The sequence below is a fragment of the Papio anubis genome, chromosome 16, assembly GCF_008728515.1.
Source record: "Papio anubis isolate 15944 chromosome 16, Panubis1.0, whole genome shotgun sequence".
NCBI lineage: Eukaryota > Metazoa > Chordata > Mammalia > Primates > Cercopithecidae > Papio > Papio anubis.
This window is the reverse complement of record NC_044991.1, coordinates 76,699,160-76,718,976: the sequence shown is the minus strand read 5'-3', so window position 1 is coordinate 76,718,976 and position 19,817 is coordinate 76,699,160. Positions and strand designations below refer to the sequence as shown.

The 19,817-nt window shown below is 46.5% G+C and overlaps 1 protein-coding gene across 3 annotated transcripts in view; it reads left to right on the top strand.

Annotated features, from left to right (window-relative positions):
- The window catches only part of PTGIS (prostaglandin I2 synthase), a 67,104-nt gene that overhangs the window by 26,886 nt on the left and 20,401 nt on the right, over positions 1-19,817 (top strand). For all 3 annotated transcript variants that reach the window (XM_031656837.1, XM_031656839.1, XM_031656838.1), the window contains exons 4-5: positions 2,305-2,448; positions 7,115-7,266. In XM_031656837.1, the coding sequence (XP_031512697.1) occupies positions 2,305-2,448; positions 7,115-7,266 (296 nt within the window). The remainder of the gene's footprint in view (positions 1-2,304; positions 2,449-7,114; positions 7,267-19,817) is intronic.

Genomic DNA, 19,817 nt, shown 5'->3' with positions numbered 1-19,817 from the left:
TCTTCAGTGATCTGTCTCCAGGAAGAATACCCTGTGGAGGTTAGGAAGGGCAACTAGGAACCTGTTTTGCAGGATAGTTAAGGCCGAAGCAAGGCCAGCATGATGAGGTGGATGTTGATGAGATGTGATGCCTGCTCTGAACCTTGGCCTGGAGGCAGCTGCTTGGAGCCTGGGTGTCCTGGGTCCTGACATTCCAGGGGAACCCTGGGGATCCCACTAGCAATAGGAATCCACAGCTCACTGAATCTGCCCCTGCTACCCAGGGAGGATCCCAGTTTCCTCCAATGTTTGCCTCAGGAATTTTCTGGATTTCTTACAAGCTGGCGTGATGTCTTCTGGGCACAGCAGCCACATATGTTGAGAGCCTGTCTCTGCTGAGGACCAGCGCTTGGAGTGGGGTGGGGAGAACAACTGGGTCAGGGTCCATTGAAGGCCAGATCCCATGTATTGAGCACTTACGATGTGCCAGGCACCGCGCAGGACCCTTCACATGCATTGTCACACATGAGTCATGAACCCTGTCTGTCGTTTTCCCCACTGTGTTCCCACTTGAACATCCCAAACCTTTTCATACCCAGGAGTTCATGGACACCCTGTGCAGACCCTGCCCTGATGGATTACCCAGGCACTCCTGGCTTACTCAGTCTAAAGGTGTCCATCCTACTTCCCATGGACACCCTGGTTCACTTGCTGTAGGGATATCCTTTTTGGTCTAGATCCTACACAAGGAGCAGAGGGGCCTTAGACTTAGATGCAGGATCCCCCTTTCTTGGCCTCTAATCATATCCTCAGTCGTGACTCAATGTAGACTTCGTATCATGGAGGCTCAGTACAGGGGAGCTTCCAGCTTCTGCCATGCACTGTTCCAGACGTCTCCTCACTCTGTGCAGGTCCACACAATGAGACCAGGTCCCCAGCCCACATCCCTTTTTCCTTGTGTCATGTTTATGTGGGGTCATGTCTTTTCTTTTTCTTTCTTTTCTTTCTTTTTTTTTTTTTCATTTTTTTTTATTTTTGAGATGGAGTTTCCCTCTTGTTGCCCAGGCTGGAGTGCAATGGCGTGATCTTGGCTCACTGCAACCTCTGCCTCCCGGGTTCAAGCAATTATCCTGCCTCATCTTCCCGAGTAGCTAGGATTACAGGCGCGTGCCACTATGCCTGGCTAATTTTTATATTTTTAATAGAGACGGGGTTTCACTTTGCTGGCCAGGGTGGTCTCGAACTCCCGACCTCAGGCGATCTGCCTGCCTCAGCCTCCCAAAGTGCTGGGATTACAGGCGTGAGCCACCGCACCCAGACTTCTTTTTCTGTTTTTAAGAGACAGAGTCTCGCTATGTTGCCCAGACTGGAGTGTAATGGTGTGATCATAGCTCACTGCAGCTTTGAACACCTGGACTCAAGCAATCCTGCCCCCTTCAGCCTCCTGAGTAGCTGGGACTACAGGCATCTGCTACCACATCTGGCTAATTATTATTTATGTATTTATTCTATTTTTGCAGAGGCAGGGTCTTACTATGTTACCCAGGCTGGTCTTGAGCTCTTAGACTCAGGCGATCCTCCCATCTCAGCCTCTCAAGTAGCTGAGATTACAGGTGCAAGCCACCACCCCTGGCTAATATTTTATTTTTTGTTGAGATGGGGGTCTCACTATGTTGCCCAGGTTGGTCTTGAACTCCCGGACTCAAGCGATCCTCCCACCTCGGCCTCCCAGAGTGCTGGGATTACAGGTGGGAGCCACCATGCCTGGCCAGGGTCACATCTTATTGACAGACCTGAGTCAGGGAACACCACGACTATTCCAACAGATCTTTGTGTCTTTAGATTTCAGGGAGAGATGAGTTGTTTTTCAATTCCTTCTCTTCCAGAACACTATAGGTCCCTTATCCAAGCTGTGTGCCTTGGGGAGGGACAGACTCTCCTGGTTAAGAATTCAGACTCTGGAGTTGGGCATACCAGGGATTTCAGTCCCGCTTATATCACCTACTGGCTGTGTGACCTTGGGCAAGTCACTTTCCTCTCTGCTTCTGAGTTTCTCCATCTGTAAAATGGAGTCATAATAGTAACTCTTATTCCCAGGTTTGTCAGAAGAGGAAATGAGATCATTATGCTTAGTACAACAGATGGTGACTATTGTTGACGATGACATTCATAATAATACCCTCTTATTTAAGCTACTCTTCCGCAGGACCTCTTTGCCAATGGGGAACTTGAGCTCTGGGACCCTGAGGTTTGGGGAGGGAGATGCCTGTAGGTGTGTATTTCTCTTTGGAAGCCGAATTTTCATGCTTTTGTTTCCTGCCTCAGGACTCTCCTCCACAGAGAACTCCAGGCGCTCACAGAAGCCATGTATACGAACCTGCACACGGTGCTGTTGGGCGACGCTACAGAAGCGGGCAGTGGCTGGCATGAGATGGGTCTCCTTGACTTCTCCTACAGCTCCCTGCTCAGGTGAGGCTGTGCAGCCCCCACCCTCCTGCTAGGGCCTGGGGCTTTGACCTGTGTCAGCCACGAGCAATGGTGAAGGGAACCGAGAGGACTCTGTCGGTGGGGGAAGAAATTTGAGACGCCCAAAGCAAGGACTGTAGGAAAGACGCCAGGCACCAGGGACCCGGGTGTTCATCCGACCTAGCTCATGAACTGTAAAAGGAGACCCTGGCTGGAAATGGGACCTTACAGGTCATCAGCGAGGAAGTCGCAGAGCAAGACTTCAGAGGCCATCTTGTCCCGTGGCTTCCAGACTTCGGGATTTCACAGAACAGGAAACGAAATGTTTGGGAGATCAACTTGGGACCTTAACCTTTTATCCGGTCTTGTAAATGTATGTTGAAAACTACATGACCGAACGTTCCTTCCTTCAGCAGTGCCAGGCACTATTCCAGGCTCTGGAGATACAGCAGGGAACAGGACAGATGAAGTCCCCAAATTCACTCGGCTGACACTCCAGTGGGGGAGGCCGAATTGAGTTAGGTCAGAGAGTGATAAACACAATGACAGAGATCCATAGGTGGGGTGACAGCATCTGGGGAGCTTTCTTAGGCTGACTGACAAGGCAGGGTCACGTTCTGGGGGTCTGGCTTCTGAGCCAAGACCTAACTGCAAAGTGCCCACCACGCCAAGACTCTAGGCAGGGGAAGCAGCAGGTGCAAAGGCCCAAAGGTGGGAGGAAGCTCAGCGAGAGGTCCAGTGTGGCTATAGCATAAACAGCCAAGGAGGGAAGGCAGAGAGGAGGTCAGAGAAATGGGCAGAAGCAGGCCTCAGGCAGTCGGGAGGCCAGGGAAGGCTTTGGAAATTAGGCTGAGTAAGATCAGGTGACATGAGGGGTTTGCACAGGGGCAGGACATGATCGGACTTAGTTTGAAAGGACCCTCTGGCTGCTGGATAGAGGATGGACTGTAGGGGTAGGGAGGGGTGGAGAGGGAGGCAGGAGGACCCAGCAGAAGGCTGCCAGGTGTCACCGAGGTGAGAGAATGGTGGTGGCCCAGGGAGGTGGTGAGAATTTGGGTAGCTTTGGGAGGTAAGGTTCACTGGCTCTGCTGGAAGATTTGACTGGGGCAGCAGTAAAGATGGGGAAGCATGGGCATGGGCGTGAGGCATAGAGCGGTGTTAAGGACAGCTCCCTGATTTTTAATGGTGCCCTTAACCAACCAGAATTTAATTTAATTTAAATTAAATTTAAAAAAGGACATTTCAACCCCTCCAAGAAATTAGAGCAACATAGTTCTAGGATAAAGGACAGCCATTCGTTGACACATACGGGCATGTGGGTACATTTATGACGTGTGTGTGCATATGTGTAGACTCAGTGTGTCTCAGCTCATTTAATGCTCACAGTTGCTCTAGGAGGCTAGGACTTTACATACTCCATTTGACAGATGAGAAAACAGACCTGGAGAGCCTGAGTCATTTGCCCAGAGGCCTGTGTTGGGGTCAGGACAGGGCTGGCCCCGGAGTCTGCACCCTCAGCCACAGCCCTCTGCACATTAACCGTTCCCATTCTTTTTGTTTCACCCTGGGGTGGTATAAACAGTGTCAAGGGCTGTAATTGGTGTGGGTGATGCTGGTCTGGTCCACCCTGTCATTGTATGATGGGGGCTGAGGTCCAGAGAGGGCAGCTGAAACTACCCAGCAAGTTCACAGTAGGGATCCTCCCAGGCCTCCTGGCTCCCGGTCCCTGTGCAGACGAAGAAGTCAGAGAGGCAGGCTGGGGGGCAGCTGGGTCTGGCTAGGCTCCATGGAGGCAGGCACGGGGGAATCAGCTCAGGGGGAATCAGATGTAAATCCATACCTGTAAATCCGTAACTGTGTCTTCAGGGCCTGAGGCCGAGGCTGGAGCTCCTGCCTTCTGGTTTGGCAGCTGTAGGCCTTTCCACTGCTATCGGCAGCCCCTGAAATAGAAAGGGAATGAGTGAGTTGGATGGCAGGGACACAAAGGTGAAGGGGGTGCAGGTTCAGGCAGCCCAAACTGTGAGGTGCCACCTCTTATACCCACCATCCTGGCCTGTGTTGGCCCTGGCCTCACTGAGTCACACCCAAAGTTCTCCTCTGTCCTCACCTTGTAGCCCTGGCCTCCCCTCCTCCCACCTACCTCTCTGCTGCCCCTTGAGCAGGTCGGGCACGCTCTCTCTTTGTGGGCTTTGCTGTTTCTGTTCCCTTGCCTGGGAATGCTGTTCCCCACATATCTGCGTGGCTCCCACCCCACTTCGTTCAAGCCTCATCGCGAGCGCCACCTGCTCAGAGAGGTCTTTCTTGAGTCCCATTTTCATGATGGCTCTCTCCCGTGACCCCACTCGGTTCAGCTTTATTTTTCTTTATGTCTCTAGCGCCGCCTGTGGGTCTTGGGTGTATTTACATATGGGATTATCCTGTCTTCAGCCGTGCTGTTTTGATATGAAACTGCCGGCTTCACTTCCACAGAGCAAAACCTTGTGGTCCTCTGGGTTTACTTTTTCTTTTTATTTTATTTTCCTTTATTTTATTTTATTTATTTTTAAGACAGAATTTCGCTCTTTTGCCCAGGCTGGAATGCAATAATGGCACGATCTCTGCTCACTGCAACGTCCGCCTCCCAGATTCAAGCTATTCTCCCGCCTCAGCCTCCTGAGTAGCTGGGACTACAGGCGCCCGCCACCACGCCCAGCTAATTTTTTGTATTTTTAGTAGAGAGGGGGTTTCACCATGTTGGCCAGGCTGATCTCGAACTCCTGACCTCAGGTGGTATAGCAGCCTCGGCCTCCCAAAGTGCTAGGATTACCGTCGTGAGCCACCCCTCCCGGCCAGTTTACTTTTTTGGTTTATTTTTCGTTCCCTGTTTTGGTAGAAATATATGTACAGGGAAATGATTCTCTGAGTTAGGAAAAAACAACAGTGCAAGTGTGATGGTAAATGACAACCAGTGTCAACTGCAGTGTCACCAAGACCACAGGGCCTTGGGAGTACCGCAGTGGCCTGGCGAGCACGTGTCTGTCTAAAAGGGGCGGCTGCAACTCTGCTCCTGCCAGGTTTCCAGGGGGGACCGCAGGTCAGCCAGGTTCCTTTTTCAAGATGAGACCAGTGGGAAATCCAGATTTTATGTGAGTTTCCCCAAATGTCTGAAGGAAGGTTTAGTTGGTTTTTAGGAGCTCCCTTGATAAAACACGTTTGCGGACTGAATCCAGTGTGTGGGTTGCACCTTTACAACTTCTGCCACCACTGTGCAGGTGAAGGACAGAGCCCGGACCACGCAGGCCTCTCTCAGCCCCCACCCACCCTCATTCCTGCTTCTATTCTCTCTTCATCTGGGGAAACCCCTCTCCTGAGAGATCCTGGTCCCTGGTCTTTGTCTGCACAGGGACCCAGGAGCTCAAGGGGAGGGTGAGAAGGTAAGGCCCTGGGGCTTTGGTTGCGTCTCTCTGTTGCAACTCTCTGCTGAGGCCGCAGCCCTACTCACCTTGAGGACAAAATGAAAACCTGCAGTTTCCCTCCCAGGACTGAGGTCAGCAGGCTGGGCTGGGGCTGGACTCCTGGGGCAGCCAAAGGGGGCTGGAGGTGAAGGCGTGTCCTCTGAGCGCGGTCCTGTGTGTGCATGCGCGTAAGTGTGCCTCAGTGAGAGTACATGCTAGCTCCCGTGTCTTACTCTTTTTCACACCTGACCAGGTCCTGACCTTCTCAGGCCTCCCAGAGCCCCTCAGGTCAAGCAGAACCTTCTCACTGTTGCAAATGCCCTGCCCTGCGTGACCAGCTCTGACAGCCCCAGGCCCTGCCACCCTCTGCCTCACACCCCAGCTCCAGTGCCTGGACCAGCCACACCTGGCACCTCTCCCACCAGGCACGGTTGCACCCTCAGCTCTGGGCCTTTGCACAGGCTGTGCCTGTTGCCTGAACACGTTCCTCTTCGGCTTCCCCCGATCATCCTGCAGATCTCAGCTCAGATCCTCCCTCCTCTAGGAAGTCTTCCCTGAATCCCTCCCTGGGAGCAGGCATCTCCTCCCCTTCTCTGTGCCCCCACTTCAGCCCCATCCCCTCGAGCTCTCTGCTGCAGCCTCATCAGCCTCCTTGCTGCTCCCCAGCACCGGGCTCCCTCCTGCCTCAGGACATCGCACCTGGTGCTTGCTCTGCTTCCGACCTCTCCCTCCGCTCTGCCCACGGCTGGCTCCTTCTCAGTCTTCAGCTGTCAGCTTAATGCCAGCCCCTCCCTCACCTGGCACCTGACACCACAGCCCCCGCCCTCGCATCCTGCTACCCAGCTTTGTGTCTGACAGTGCCGCGGGGCACCAGCTGGCGCGTGACTCATTTTACTCATCCTCTCGTCTGTTGTCTGTCTCCGTGTGCTGAGAGGTCAGCTCCTTGAGGACAGGGGATTTTTGGTTTTTTATATATTAGATTATATATTATATATATTATATATTATATTATATATTATATATATTATATTATATATTATATTATATTATATATGTTTTATATTTCATTAAAGAAATATACCGGCACTGCCGACTGTTCAGTGCCCAGAATGGTCTCTGGCGCACAGTAGGATTAGTAGGTGCTCATTGGGTGTATGAACGAAGCTTCTGTGAGTAGCTGTGGCCGTGTGTGAGTGTCCCAGGAGGACCCCTGACCATCTGTCTGCTGCCCTCAGAGCCGGCTACCTGACTCTTTACGGAATCGAGGCGCTGCCACGCACCCATCAAAGCCAGGCCCAGGACCGCATCCATTCAGCTGATGTCTTCCACACCTTCCGCCAGCTCGACCGGCTGCTCCCCAAACTGGCCCGCGGCTCCCTGTCAGTAGGTGAGCACCATGGGGGCCCCAGTAGGTGATGGGGAGGATGGAAAGACCCAGAGGGGGAGCCCAACTCAAGGTGGAGGACCAGAGGCAACACAGGCGGAAGGACATTCAGTGCCCTGGGAGGCAGTAAGAACCCGTCCCTGGGGGTATGCAAGAGCGCAATGGTGGGGAGCCAGGGCTTGGAGGAGAGCTTGGGTTCCTGGTGGAAATTCTGATTCAGCACATTTGGAGTAGGGCCTGAGAATCTCTGTGTATGTGTGTGTTCCTTTTTTTGTTTTAAGGTTTGAGTTGCTTTAAACGTTTTTACAAGTAGTTTGTGCTGATTACAAAAACTTCAAGCCATATAGAATAATTTAGAGGGAAGAATGAAAGAGCACTCCACTTTCTCCCCAGCCTCAGCGCACCACTTCCCTCTGCAACCTCCATCACTAGCTTGGAGTACATCCTGGGAGCACTTTCTCTAAACACACACACAGTTATGTGTTATTTTTATTGTTTTTTATTTTTGAGGCTTTTAACTTCTTGTTTTCTACTGAGGTATAATTTATATACAGGAAAGCACACACATCTAAATGCACTGAGAGCTCAGGTGTGGTGGCTCACGCCTATAATCCCAGCACTTTGGGAGGCCGAGGTGGGCAGATCACTTGGGGCCAGGAGTTTGAGATCAGCCTGGTCAACATGGTGAAATCCCATCTCTACTAAAAATACAAAAATTAGCCAGGCATGGTGGCAGACACCTGCAATCCCAGCTACTCGGGAGGCTGAGGCAGGAGAATAGCTTGAACCTAGGAGTTGGAGGTTGCAGTGAGCTGCAATCATGCCACTGTACTCCAACCTAGGTGACAGAGCCAGACTCTGTCTTAAATAAATAAATAAATAAATAAATAAATGCACTGAGAGGTAGATCTAAACTTTTTATGCTCTTTCCCAGCCAGTACTCACCCCCCGAGGTAGCCACTATACTGGTTTCTTTTACCTCCAATTGGTTTTGCCTGTTCTTCAACTTCCTAGAGATGGAATCACACAGTATATGCCCTTTTATATCTGGTTTATTTCATCCAGGTTGTTATATGGATCAACAATCCAGTTTTTATTTATTTATTTATTTTTGTCTTAAAAACAATTTTTTTGAGATGGGGTATTGCTATGTTACCTATACTGGTCTTGAACTCCTGGGCTCAAGCAATCCTCCTGCCTTGGCCCCCCAAAGTGCTGAGATTATGGGAGTGAGTCATCATGCTTTTTTTTTTTTTTTTTTTTTTCCTGAACCAGGGTCTCACTCTGTCACCCAGGCTGGAGTGCAGTAGTGCAATCTTGGCTCACTGCAGCCTCAATCTCCTGGGATCAAGCGATCCTTCCACCTCAGCTTCTTGAGTAGTTGGGACTACAGGCATGTGCCACTATGCCTGGCTAATTCTTAAATATTTTTGTAGAGATGGGGTCTCACTGTGTTTCCCAGGCTGGTCTCCAACTCCTGGGTTCCCACCTTGGCCTCCCAAAGTGTTGGGATTACAGACGTGAGCCACTGTGCCTGGCCAACAACTTGTTCTTTTTATTGCTGTATAGTATTTCATTAAATAAATATACCACAATTTGTTTATCCATTCCTGGTTGATAGACATTTGAATAGTCCCCAGTTTGGAGCTGTTAGGAAGAGGTTGTTGTGAACATTCTTGTATGTGTCTTTCAGTGCACACATGCATTTCACTTAGCTGTTGGCCTGTGTTTTGTTTTTGTTTTTGTTTTTATTTTTGTTTTTTTGAGACGGAGTCTCGCCCTGTTGTCCAGGCTGAAGTGCAGTGGCACAGTCTCAGATCACTGCAACCTCTGCCTCCCAGGTTCAAGCAATTCTCCTGCCTCAGCCTCCTGAGTAGCTGGGATTACAGGCAGGCACCACCACACCCGGCTAATTTTTGTATTTTTAGTAGAGACGGCATTTTGCCATGTCGGCCAGGCTGGTCTTAAACTCCTGAGCTCAACAGATCTGCCTGCCTCAGCCTCCCAAAGTGTTGGGGTTACAGGCATGAGCCACCATGCACGGCCCGGCCTGTACTTTTATAACTTAGATATATCACACTAGAAGAATTGTTCTACCACTTACAGCTTTCACTCAACTCCCTGTGTACCGTATTTCCACATCGATTTGTAGAAATCTACCTCATCTGTTTTTGTGGTTGCAGAGCGGACTCAGTGTTGGTAGTGTCCTGGCTGATTCTGTGTGCAGGGGCCGTAGCAACCACTGGGCAGCGCCATTCCCTGGGCCATGTGCCCCCAACTTCCCTGATGAGCAGAATCCTCTCAGGCCCTTGTTCCTAACATAGGCCCCTCAGCCCCATCCAGGTCGTAGGAATCCAGATCTCCAGGGGACAGCCTGGAAAACTGCATGTCTGACAAGTGTCCTGAGAAGGTTGGGAAGTGCTGTGTGTGCTGGGCTCAGAGACTTGCAGCACAGGCCTGGATTCGAATTCCTGCGCTGCTGCTTCCTTGCTGGTGACTTGGAGCAAGTTACTTCTACTTGCCTCAGTTCCTTTCTCTGGAGGGACTGTGGAGGGGAGTGGCTAAGACAGTCTGGGCTCTGAGGGCTTGAAGAGCTTTACCGGCTCCCCATCCCTGCATCTGTGTGTTCTCTCTGTGCCTCAGTGAGCTCATCTGTAAAACAGGAGGAACAGCAGGATCTTCCTAGAGGGCAGCTGTTAGAATTGGCTGAAGTAACAAGAAAAAGCATTGTGGCCGGGCGCAGTGGCTCATGCCTGTAATCCCAGCACTTTGGGAGGCCGTGGTAGGGGGATCACCTGAGGTCAGGAGTTCAAGACCAGCCTGGCCAACATGGCGAAACTGTCTCTACTAAATATACAAAAAAATTAGCTGGGTGTGGTGGCGGGCACCTGTAATCTCAGCTACCCAGGAAGCTGAGGTAGGAGAATTGCTAGAACCCTGCGGGCGGAGGTTGCACTGAGCCAAGATTGTGCCACTGCACTCCAGCCTGGGCGACAGAAAAAGAAAAGAAAAAGAAAAAGCACTGTTTGCTGAGCACTTACTATGTGCCAGATACGAGGTTAAGCCTTGTCATAGTCAGTGCTCAAACACTTCATCGCCCATTTCCTTTTGCTTATATATTTTTAAAAGCCAAACTTTAACGCATTATTGATTTTGTTTACATTATGAGAGAAACAATCTTGTGGTTAACAATTCAGAGTTATAGGTTGTATAAAATATAATACCCCTTCTTCCAAGCCCAGCTTCCTGTGAAGCCAGTGTTAGCATGATGATATTATCCCTTCATGGTATTTTGTATGTTCTCACAACTAGAGATAAATGCACATCTACACATCTACACATACACATCTACACATCTACGGTGTCTCTGTGTTTACAAAGAAAAATTGTATCTATTATTTGCAACCCGTTTTTAACCTAACAATATAGCTGTACATTCTTCTCTGTTGATATAAACAACTTTCAGAGATACTAGCTGATGCAATTAAACAAGAGAAACCAATTATAGACATCAGAATGGGTAAAGAAGAAGTAAAACTATTCTTATTTGCAGATGATCTGATATTGTACCCAGAGAACCCCAGAAAATCAATAATAAAATAACTCCAGCAATAAATGAATCCAGCAAAGTAGAAGGATATGAAATTGACATTAAAAATACAAGACATCTGGCCAAGCACAGTGCCTCATGCCTATAATCCCAGCACTTTGGGAGGCTGAGACAGGTAGATCACTTGAGGTCAGGAGTTTACGACCAGCCTGGCCAACATGGCGAAACCCCATCTCTACCAAAGATACAAAAAAATTAGCCAGGCATGGTGGCACACGCCTGTAATCCCAGCTACTTGGGAGGCTGAGGTGGGAGGATCACTTGAGCCTGGGAGATGGAGGTTAAAGTGAGCCAAGATAGCGCCACTGCACTCCAGCCCGGGCGACAGAGTGAGACTCTGTCTCAAAACAAACAAAAAACCAAGACATTTTTTTAGCCCTCACTTGGCTGTTTCAGTAGTTAGCCATTTCCCTCTGATAGATGTCAATATTCTGTCTGTCTTTCTTTTTGCTTTTATACCATTTCATTGTACTTGTATCTATTCTACCATCTGGTGACTTCATTTCTCTCCACCCACTTCTTAGAAGTGGTTTTGCCAGGTCAAAGGCCCTATACATTGAATTTGTATCTGCTTCTGCCACGTCATTTCCAAAACCACAGAGCAATTCATCCACCTACCTAAAGGGAAGAAATCTGTTCCACCAGATGCCATCAGTCTTTCCATTTGTTTGCTAATCTGATGGGCAGAGGTGGGTAACTTATTGTTTTAATTTGCATGTTGCTACAACCTTGCCAATATGCAGTTATCAGCCTTTAAATAATTTCCAATCTGATGGAAAAAAGGACATCTGACTCTATATGGCATATCCCTTACTACTGTGATGAAACATCTCTGTGTGTGTTTGGTTTTTTCTTTGTTGTTGTTGTTGTTGTTTTCAAACAGGGTCTTGCTCTGTTGCCCAGACTGGAGTGCAATGGCGAGATCTCGCTCACTGCAACCTTGACCTCCCAGGCTCAAGCGATCCTCCCAACTCAGCCTCCTGAGTAGCTGGGACTACAGGCACGTGCCACTGGGCCTGGCTGACTTTTATATTTTTTTGTGTTTCAGTAGCCGTTTGCATTTCTTCTTTATGAGTCGGCTGTTTGTGTCCTTAATTATCTTTTTAGAGGGACTCATTTGATCTTACCGAATCTTGCCATCCATGCTGGAAGGTTGTTATTAACATATCCATATTGCAGATAAGGAAACTGAGGCTCAGAGAGGTGAGATCACTTGTCATAGACCTGCAGCTGGTAGGTGGAAACTTGGTCTGTCTGGCTGCAAAATCCTGTGCATAAAGCACCTGCCATATCCTAGCACTGATTGCTTCCCCAGGAAAAACTGGGTTTCTCCATTACCATTTCCTCCATACAGATGCTCCAGAGGAGTCTGGTTAGACACAGAGGAACTACCCCCATTACTCTGGGAGCAGCCCTGGGCTGGCTATAGGAAGGATGCATTTCTCAATGTGAGCAGCAGGTGGCAATGTGGGACGGTGATTTCTCATCTTAGTTGGCACCAAAGGCATATGGGCAAAGCAGCCCCCAAACCTTGCTGTGGGGTGCTTGGAGCATTGCAGACTCTTTTGGCAAAACCTGCTGAAACATAAAATAAAATGCACATTCCTTTGATCCTGTACTTCCACTTCTAGGAATTTATCCTACAGAAATGCTTGCACATTTCTACAGGTACACAAACATATTCATTGTCACATTGCTTTTAATTGCAAATGCTAGAAACAATTTAAAGTCCATCAGTAAGGGCTGACTAAATAAATTATGCATTCATCTAAAGGCCATCTATGCATCTAAAACAGAGTGGGACATACTGGTAGTGAATGAAATCTACTGTCACAAAAAAAAGAGCAAGGTGCAGGCAGAGGGTATACTATGTCACTATATATACAGATTCAAGCAATTCTCCTGCCTCAGTCTGCCGAGTAGCTGGGATTACAGGCATGCACCACCACACCTGGATAATGTTTTTGTACTTTTAGTAGAGATGGGGTTTTGCCATGTTGGCCAGGCTGGTCTCGAATTCCTGACCTCAAGTGATCTGCCTGCTTCAGCCTCCCAAAGTGCTAGGATTACAGGTGTAAGCCACCACACCTGGCCATTTTTTAAAACGTGGGAGTATATATAGATTTTTGCCTTTGGGAAGGCTGAGAAGGGGTGGAGAGAAAATAATTTTTTACAATATGTGGATTTGAATTCTTAGACTCTCTATTTTTCTTATTTTTTTCTGTATACATACATTATTCTTCCTTCACTTTTAAAGTATAAATATATTTTAAAAGAAAGTTAATCCTTTGAGGACACTTACACCATTGAGTCTGGTGTTTCTCACACAGTAGGGCAGGGGACAGTTAAATAGGCCCCCAAGCTAAGCATAGTGCTTCTGTCTGGAACATTTATTTTACTGGATTATTTTGGGGGCTGTTTATTTGAACATTGTTTTGAGGAAAAAGGCATTCTTATATCAAAGAATCAGAGTCTGATGCAAACTCTCTGATGCATTTCAAAGGTAAAACCCAAGACTTTAAAGACATGTGTCTCCTGGGGACCTCTCTGTACTATGCCCCCAAATCTAGAGGGCCTAGAGGGGTTTCCCAGAAAAAACTTGAGAAGTACTCCAGTCTGGATCCTCATTTTTTGGATGAGGAGACTGAGGTCCAGAGACGGGCAGGGGCTCAGCCGAGGCTACATAGCATGGGGACTCTGGGATTTAAGCCAGATACACCAATCTGGTTTAAATTGGTGGGCTGCCAATCACCGTGGGCCTGGCAGCCCTGATTCATGGCATCAAGTCATTGCATCAATAAGAAATACCTCATAATAATGGAGAGAATGTAGCCAGTAGCATTTTACAAACCTCTACCGATACCAAGTGTGTTCTGTGTGTGATCTTTCTGAATCCCCCTAACCATTCTGTGAGCTAGCTGGCGCCCATTTTACACATGGGGGAAATTGAGGCTCAGAGATGCAAAGTGACTTGGCCAAGGTAATCTTGCTAGGAAGGAAAGAGCTGGGATTTCAGTGCCCTCTGTCTTCTAACTTTGTGCTCTGTATTTCACAATTTATTATTATTTCTTAATTATAGAAGCAATTCATGAACATGTTCTCCTTGGGCTAATAATCTGCTAACATTCAGTAAGATTTGTTATTTAATAATATAGCTGCTTATTAGGTCTGTGTCAGGCATCTCTGTGCTTTAGATGTTAACACCTTCGATCTATGTATAACCCTCTGTGGTGGGTACTTTTATTATCCCAATTTACAGGCAAGAAAACTGAGGTGCTGAGAGATGAAGTGACTTGTTCAAGGTCAGGCACTCTGCTACAGAGCTGGGCCTCTTAACTGGGCTCCCCTGACTTTTGTAAAAAAAAAAAAAAATTGCATATTACAAAAAGGAAAATTCTTTTTTGACCACATTCCCTCTAAATCTATCCCTAGGTAACTATTGCTATCAGTTTGGTGTTATCCTTCTAGAACAGTGCTGTACATAGACATATAATAGGAATCACATTTGTAATTTAAAAGTTTATATTAGACACATTAAAAAAGAAAAAATAGAGGTGAAATCTATTTTAATACTACATTTTATTTAAGCCAATATATCTAAAACATTATTAGTATTTCAGCATGTAACCAATGTTAAACGTTGTTAATAACGTATTTTACATTTTGTTTCTCATGCTGACTCTGGAATCCAGTGTCTACTCTACCCTATATTAAATGTGGCTGCATTTGAGCCAGCCCCATTTCAGTGCTCCGTAACCCCCTGGGGCTTGTGGCCACTCTGTTGCCCAAGGCTCACCTGCAGGGCCCCAGGTTGAGCCACCAAGCTCAGTTTTCCAGAATCTTCTCTTCCTCACTCCCATATGCACTGACTCCTTGAATCTCTACAGTATGTGATGTTTCACTGGAAATTATTGTTTGGGGGTTTGCCAGATTTTCTATTATTTTATTTTAAAAATTATTTCACATGGTTTAAACATTAAAAATATAAAGTAGATTATAAACCACATACCCGATACGGAGTTAAAATCCAAAATATATAAGGAACTCATACAACTCAATACCAAAAAATCCAAATAACAGCCGGGCGCAGTGGCTCATGCCTGTAATCCCAGCACTTTGGGAGGCCGAGGCGCTCGGATCACGAGGTCAAGAGATTGAGACCATGCTGGCCAACATGGTGAAACCCTGTCTCTACTAAAAAATATAAAAATTAGCTGGGTGTGGTGGTGCGTGCCTGTAGTCCCAGCTACTCCGGAGGCTGAGGCAGGAGAATTACCTGAACCCGGCAGATGGAGGTTGCAGTGAGCCGAGATCACACCACCACACTCCAGCCTGGTGACAGCATGACTCCGCCTCAAAAAAAAAAAAAAAAAAAAAAAAATCCAAATAACCTGACTGCAAAATGAACAAAGGACCAGAACAGGCATTTTTCCCGAAGAAGACATACAAATGGCAACAGGTATGATAAGGTGTTCAATATCACTACGCATCGGGAAAATGCAAATCAAAATCACAAGGAGATACCACCACACACCCGTTAGAAATGTCGAAAGATGACAAGTGTTGGCAAGGATGTGGAGAAAAGAGAACTCTTTTGCACTGTTGGTGGGAATGTAAATTGGTATAGCCATCATGGAGAACAGTAGGGAAGTTCCTACAAAATCAAAAATAGAGCTACCACATCATCCAGCAATCTCTCTTTTAGGTATATATTCGAGGGAAACGAACTCACTATCTTGAAGAGATATCTTGCACCTCCATTTCATTGCAGCGTTATTCACAACAGCTGAGACACAGACACAAACTAAGTGTCCATCAGTGGATGAACAGATACAGAGATAGTGGTACAATGCCCCCCTCAACCTCAGGGGATATGTTCCAAGACCCCCAGTGGATGCCAGGAACCAAGGGTGGTACTGAACCCTGTATATACTGTTTTGTCTTATACGTAGAGAACTATGACAGAATTTAATTTTTTTTTTTTTTTTTTTTTGAGACGGAGTTTTGCTCTTGCCACCCAGGCTGGAGTGCAATGGTGTACTCTTGGCTCACCACAACCTCCGCCTCCCAGGTTCAAGCTATTCTCCTCCTCAGCCTCCCGAGTAGCTGAGATTACAGGCATGCACCACCACACCTGGCTAATTTTGTATTTTTAGTAGAGATGGGGTTTCTCCATGTTGATCAGGCTAGTCTCGAACTCCCGACATCAGGTCATCTGCCTGCCTTGGCCTCCCAAAGTGCTGGGATTACAGGCATGAGCCACCACCCCCGGCCCTGATAGAGTTTAATTTATAAATGAGGCACAGTAGGGGATTAACAACATAGTAATAAAATGAAACCAATTATAACAATATACTGTAATAAAAACAAAATAAGGGTTACTTGAACACAAGTCCTACCGTATCATGACGGTTGATGTGATAACTGAGACGGTGGCTCCTGAGTGACTAATGGGCAGGTGTGGTCTGCAGCGTGGATACGCTGGACAGAGGGATGATTCACGTCCTAGGCAAGACGGAGCAGGATGGCACAAGAGTTCATCGTGCTACGCAGACTGGCATGCGATTTCAAACTTAGGGATTGTTTATGTCTTGAGTTTTTCATTTAATATTCTTGGACCATGGTTGACCATGGGTAACGGAAACCTTGGAAAGTGATACTGTGGATAAGACAGGACTGCTGTGTGTGTAAATACACGATAGAATGTTATTCAGCCATAAAAAGGGAGAAATCCTGCCATTTGTAACAATATGGATGAACCTGGAAGACATTATTGTAAGTGAAATAAGCCAGACACAGAAAATCAAATACTGCAAGATGTCATTTGTATGTGGGAGCTAAGAAAGTTGAATTCAGAGGAACAGTGGAATAGTGGTTACCGGGGCTCAGGAGGTGTTAGTTGAGGGTATAAACTTTGAGTTATAAGATGAATTAGTAGTTAGTAACGATGTATTGTATACTTGAAATTTGCTAAGAGAGTGGATCTTAAGTGTTCTCACCATGCATGCACATGTGAGCGTGCATGTAACTACGTGAGGTGATGGATATGCTAATTAGCTTGATTGTGGCAATCATTTCACACCGTATATGTGTATCAAAACATCATGTTGTACAACTTAAATAAGAATTTTCATTTGTCAATTATACCTCAGTAAGGCTGGAAAAAAATTAATAACAGTGTTAAGTCTCCTTCCTTTTCTTGTCACACCCCCTTCCACCAATTTCCACTGCTCATAATCGATTCATTTTATTAGTTTCGAATGGATCCTTCTAGAGTTCCTTCAGACAAGTGCAAGTGAATGTGACTATATTCTTATTTTTCTTTTTTTCCACAAATGCTTAATAAACATGTGGTTGCTGGCACTTTGCTTTGTGCTAACAACATATCATAGCAATAGATAACTCTCGGGTAAGGTTTAGTGTGTCCTCTGCACTGCTCTAAGGGATATACAAGTGTTAACTGATTTGATTCGTGATCCAATCACTGCTATATATATATAATTTTGTTTTTGAGAGAGAATCTTGCGCTATTGTCCAGGCTGGAGTGCAGTGGTGCAATCTCTGCTCACTGCAGCCTCCACTTCCTGGGTTCAAGTGATTCTCCTGCCCCAGCCTCCTGAGTAGCTGGGACTACAGGTGCCCACCACCATGCCTGGCTAATTTTTGTATTTTTGTATTTTTGTTAGAGATGGGGTTTCGCCATGTTGGCCAGGCTGGTCTTGAACTCCTGACCTCGGGTGATCTGCCCGTCTTGGCCTCCCAAAGTGCTGGGATTATAGGAGTGAGCCACTGCACCCAGCCCACTGCTATATTTTTATCCTGTGTTTTTTGCCAGGCAGGACAGAGCAGGATGGCACAAGATTTCAACACACTACTCAGAACAGCGTATAATTTAAAACCTATGACTGTTTATGTCCAGAAGTTTTCATTTAGTATTTTTGGACCATCGTTGACCATGGGTAACTGAAACCTTGGAATTCAAATTCTTTTGTATTTTGAGTATCGCTTTGTCACCCAGGCTGGTGTGCAGTGGCTCTATCTCAGCTCACTGCAACCTCCACCTCCCAGGTTCAAGCGATTGTCCTGCCTCAGCCTCCCAAGTAACTGGGATTACAGTTGCCCGCCACCACGCCCGGCTAATTTTTTTTTTTTTTTTTTTTTTTTTTTGAGGCGGCGTCTCGCTCTGTGGCCCAGGCTGGAGTGCAGTGGCCGGATCTCAGCTCACTGCAAGCTCCACCTCCCGGGTTTACGCCATTCTCCCGCCTCAGCCTCCCGAGTAGCTGGGACTACAGGCGCCCGCCACCTCGCCCGGCTAGTTTTTTGTATTTTTTAGTAGAGACGGGGTTTCACCGTGTTAGCCAGGATGGTCTCGATCTCCTGACCTCGTGATCCGCCCGTCTCGGCCTCCCAAAGTGCTGGGATTACAGGCTTGAGCCACCGCGCCCTGCCTTTTTTTGTATTTTTAGTAGAGATGGGGTTTCACCATGTTGGCCAGGCTGGCTTCAAACTCCTGACCTCAGGTGATCTGCCCACCTTGGCCTCCCAAAAGTATTGGGATTACAGGCGTGAGCCACCGCGCCCGGCTGGAATCCAAATTCTTTGTTATACAACACTATCTTTGACTCATTTTTGCCAAATGACCTTCATAAACCTTTAAAAAAAAAAAACTGTGCTAAAATAATATATAACATAAAATATACTATTTTAACCATTTTAATTGTACAATTCAGTGGCAGTAAATACATTCACAATGTTGTATAACCATGCCATTATCTATTTCCAGAAACTTTTCATTATTTTAAACAAAAGCTTTATGCCCATTAAACAAAATTCTCCACCTGCCTTTCCTCCCAGCCCGATATATCTTCTATTCTACTTTCTGTCTCTGAATTTCCTGTTCTAGGAATCTCATGTAAGTGGCATCATACAATATTTGTCCTTTTGTGTCTGGCTTATTTCGCTTAGCATAATATTTTCAAGGTTCATCCATGTTGTAGTATGTGTCAGAATATCTATTTCTTTTGTTTTTTTTTTTGGAGACAGAGTCTTGCTCTGTCACCCAGGCTGGAGTGCAGTGTTGCTCACTACAATCTCCGCCTCCCGGGTTCAAGCTATTCTTGTGCCTCAGTTTCCTGAGTAGCTGGGATTACAGGTACATGCCACCACACCTGGCTAATTTTTTTTTTTTTTTTTTTTGTATTTTAGTAGAGACAGAGTTTCACCATGTTGCCCAGGCTGGTCTCTAACTCTTGAGCTCAGGAAATCTGCCCACCTTGGCCTCCCAAGGTGCTAGGATTGCAGGCATGAGCCACCACGCCTGGCATATGTGTCAAAATTTCATGCCTTTTAAAGACTGAATACATTGTGTGTATATACTGCATTCTATTTATCCAGTCACCTATCAACCAACACCTGGGTTGTTTCCGCCTTTTGGCTACTGTGAATAATGCTGCTACGAACATTGGTGCACGAGTATCTGTTTGAGTCTCTGGTTTCAGTTCTTTGGCGTATATACCTAGAACTAGAATTACTGGATCATATGGTAATTCTTTAACTTTCTGAGGAACTGCTAAACTCTTTTTCATAGCAACTGCAGTATTTTACATTCCCACCAGCAATGCATAAGGGTTTCAATTTCTCCACATCCTCACCATCCCTTATTTTCTGTGTTTTAAATAGTAGTCATTCTCATGGTTGTGAATGGTATCACACAGCGGTTTTGATATGCATTTTTCTAATGACTAATGGTGTTGAGCATCTTTTCATGTGTTTGTCAGCCATTTGTAGCTCTTCTTTGGAGAAATATCTATTCAAGTCCTTTGTCAATTTTTGAAACAGGTTGTTTGTTTTTTATTGTTGTTGAGTTGTAGGAGTTCTTTTATATATTTTGGGTGCTAAACCCTTATCAGATATATTATTTGCAAATATTTTCTCACATTCTGTC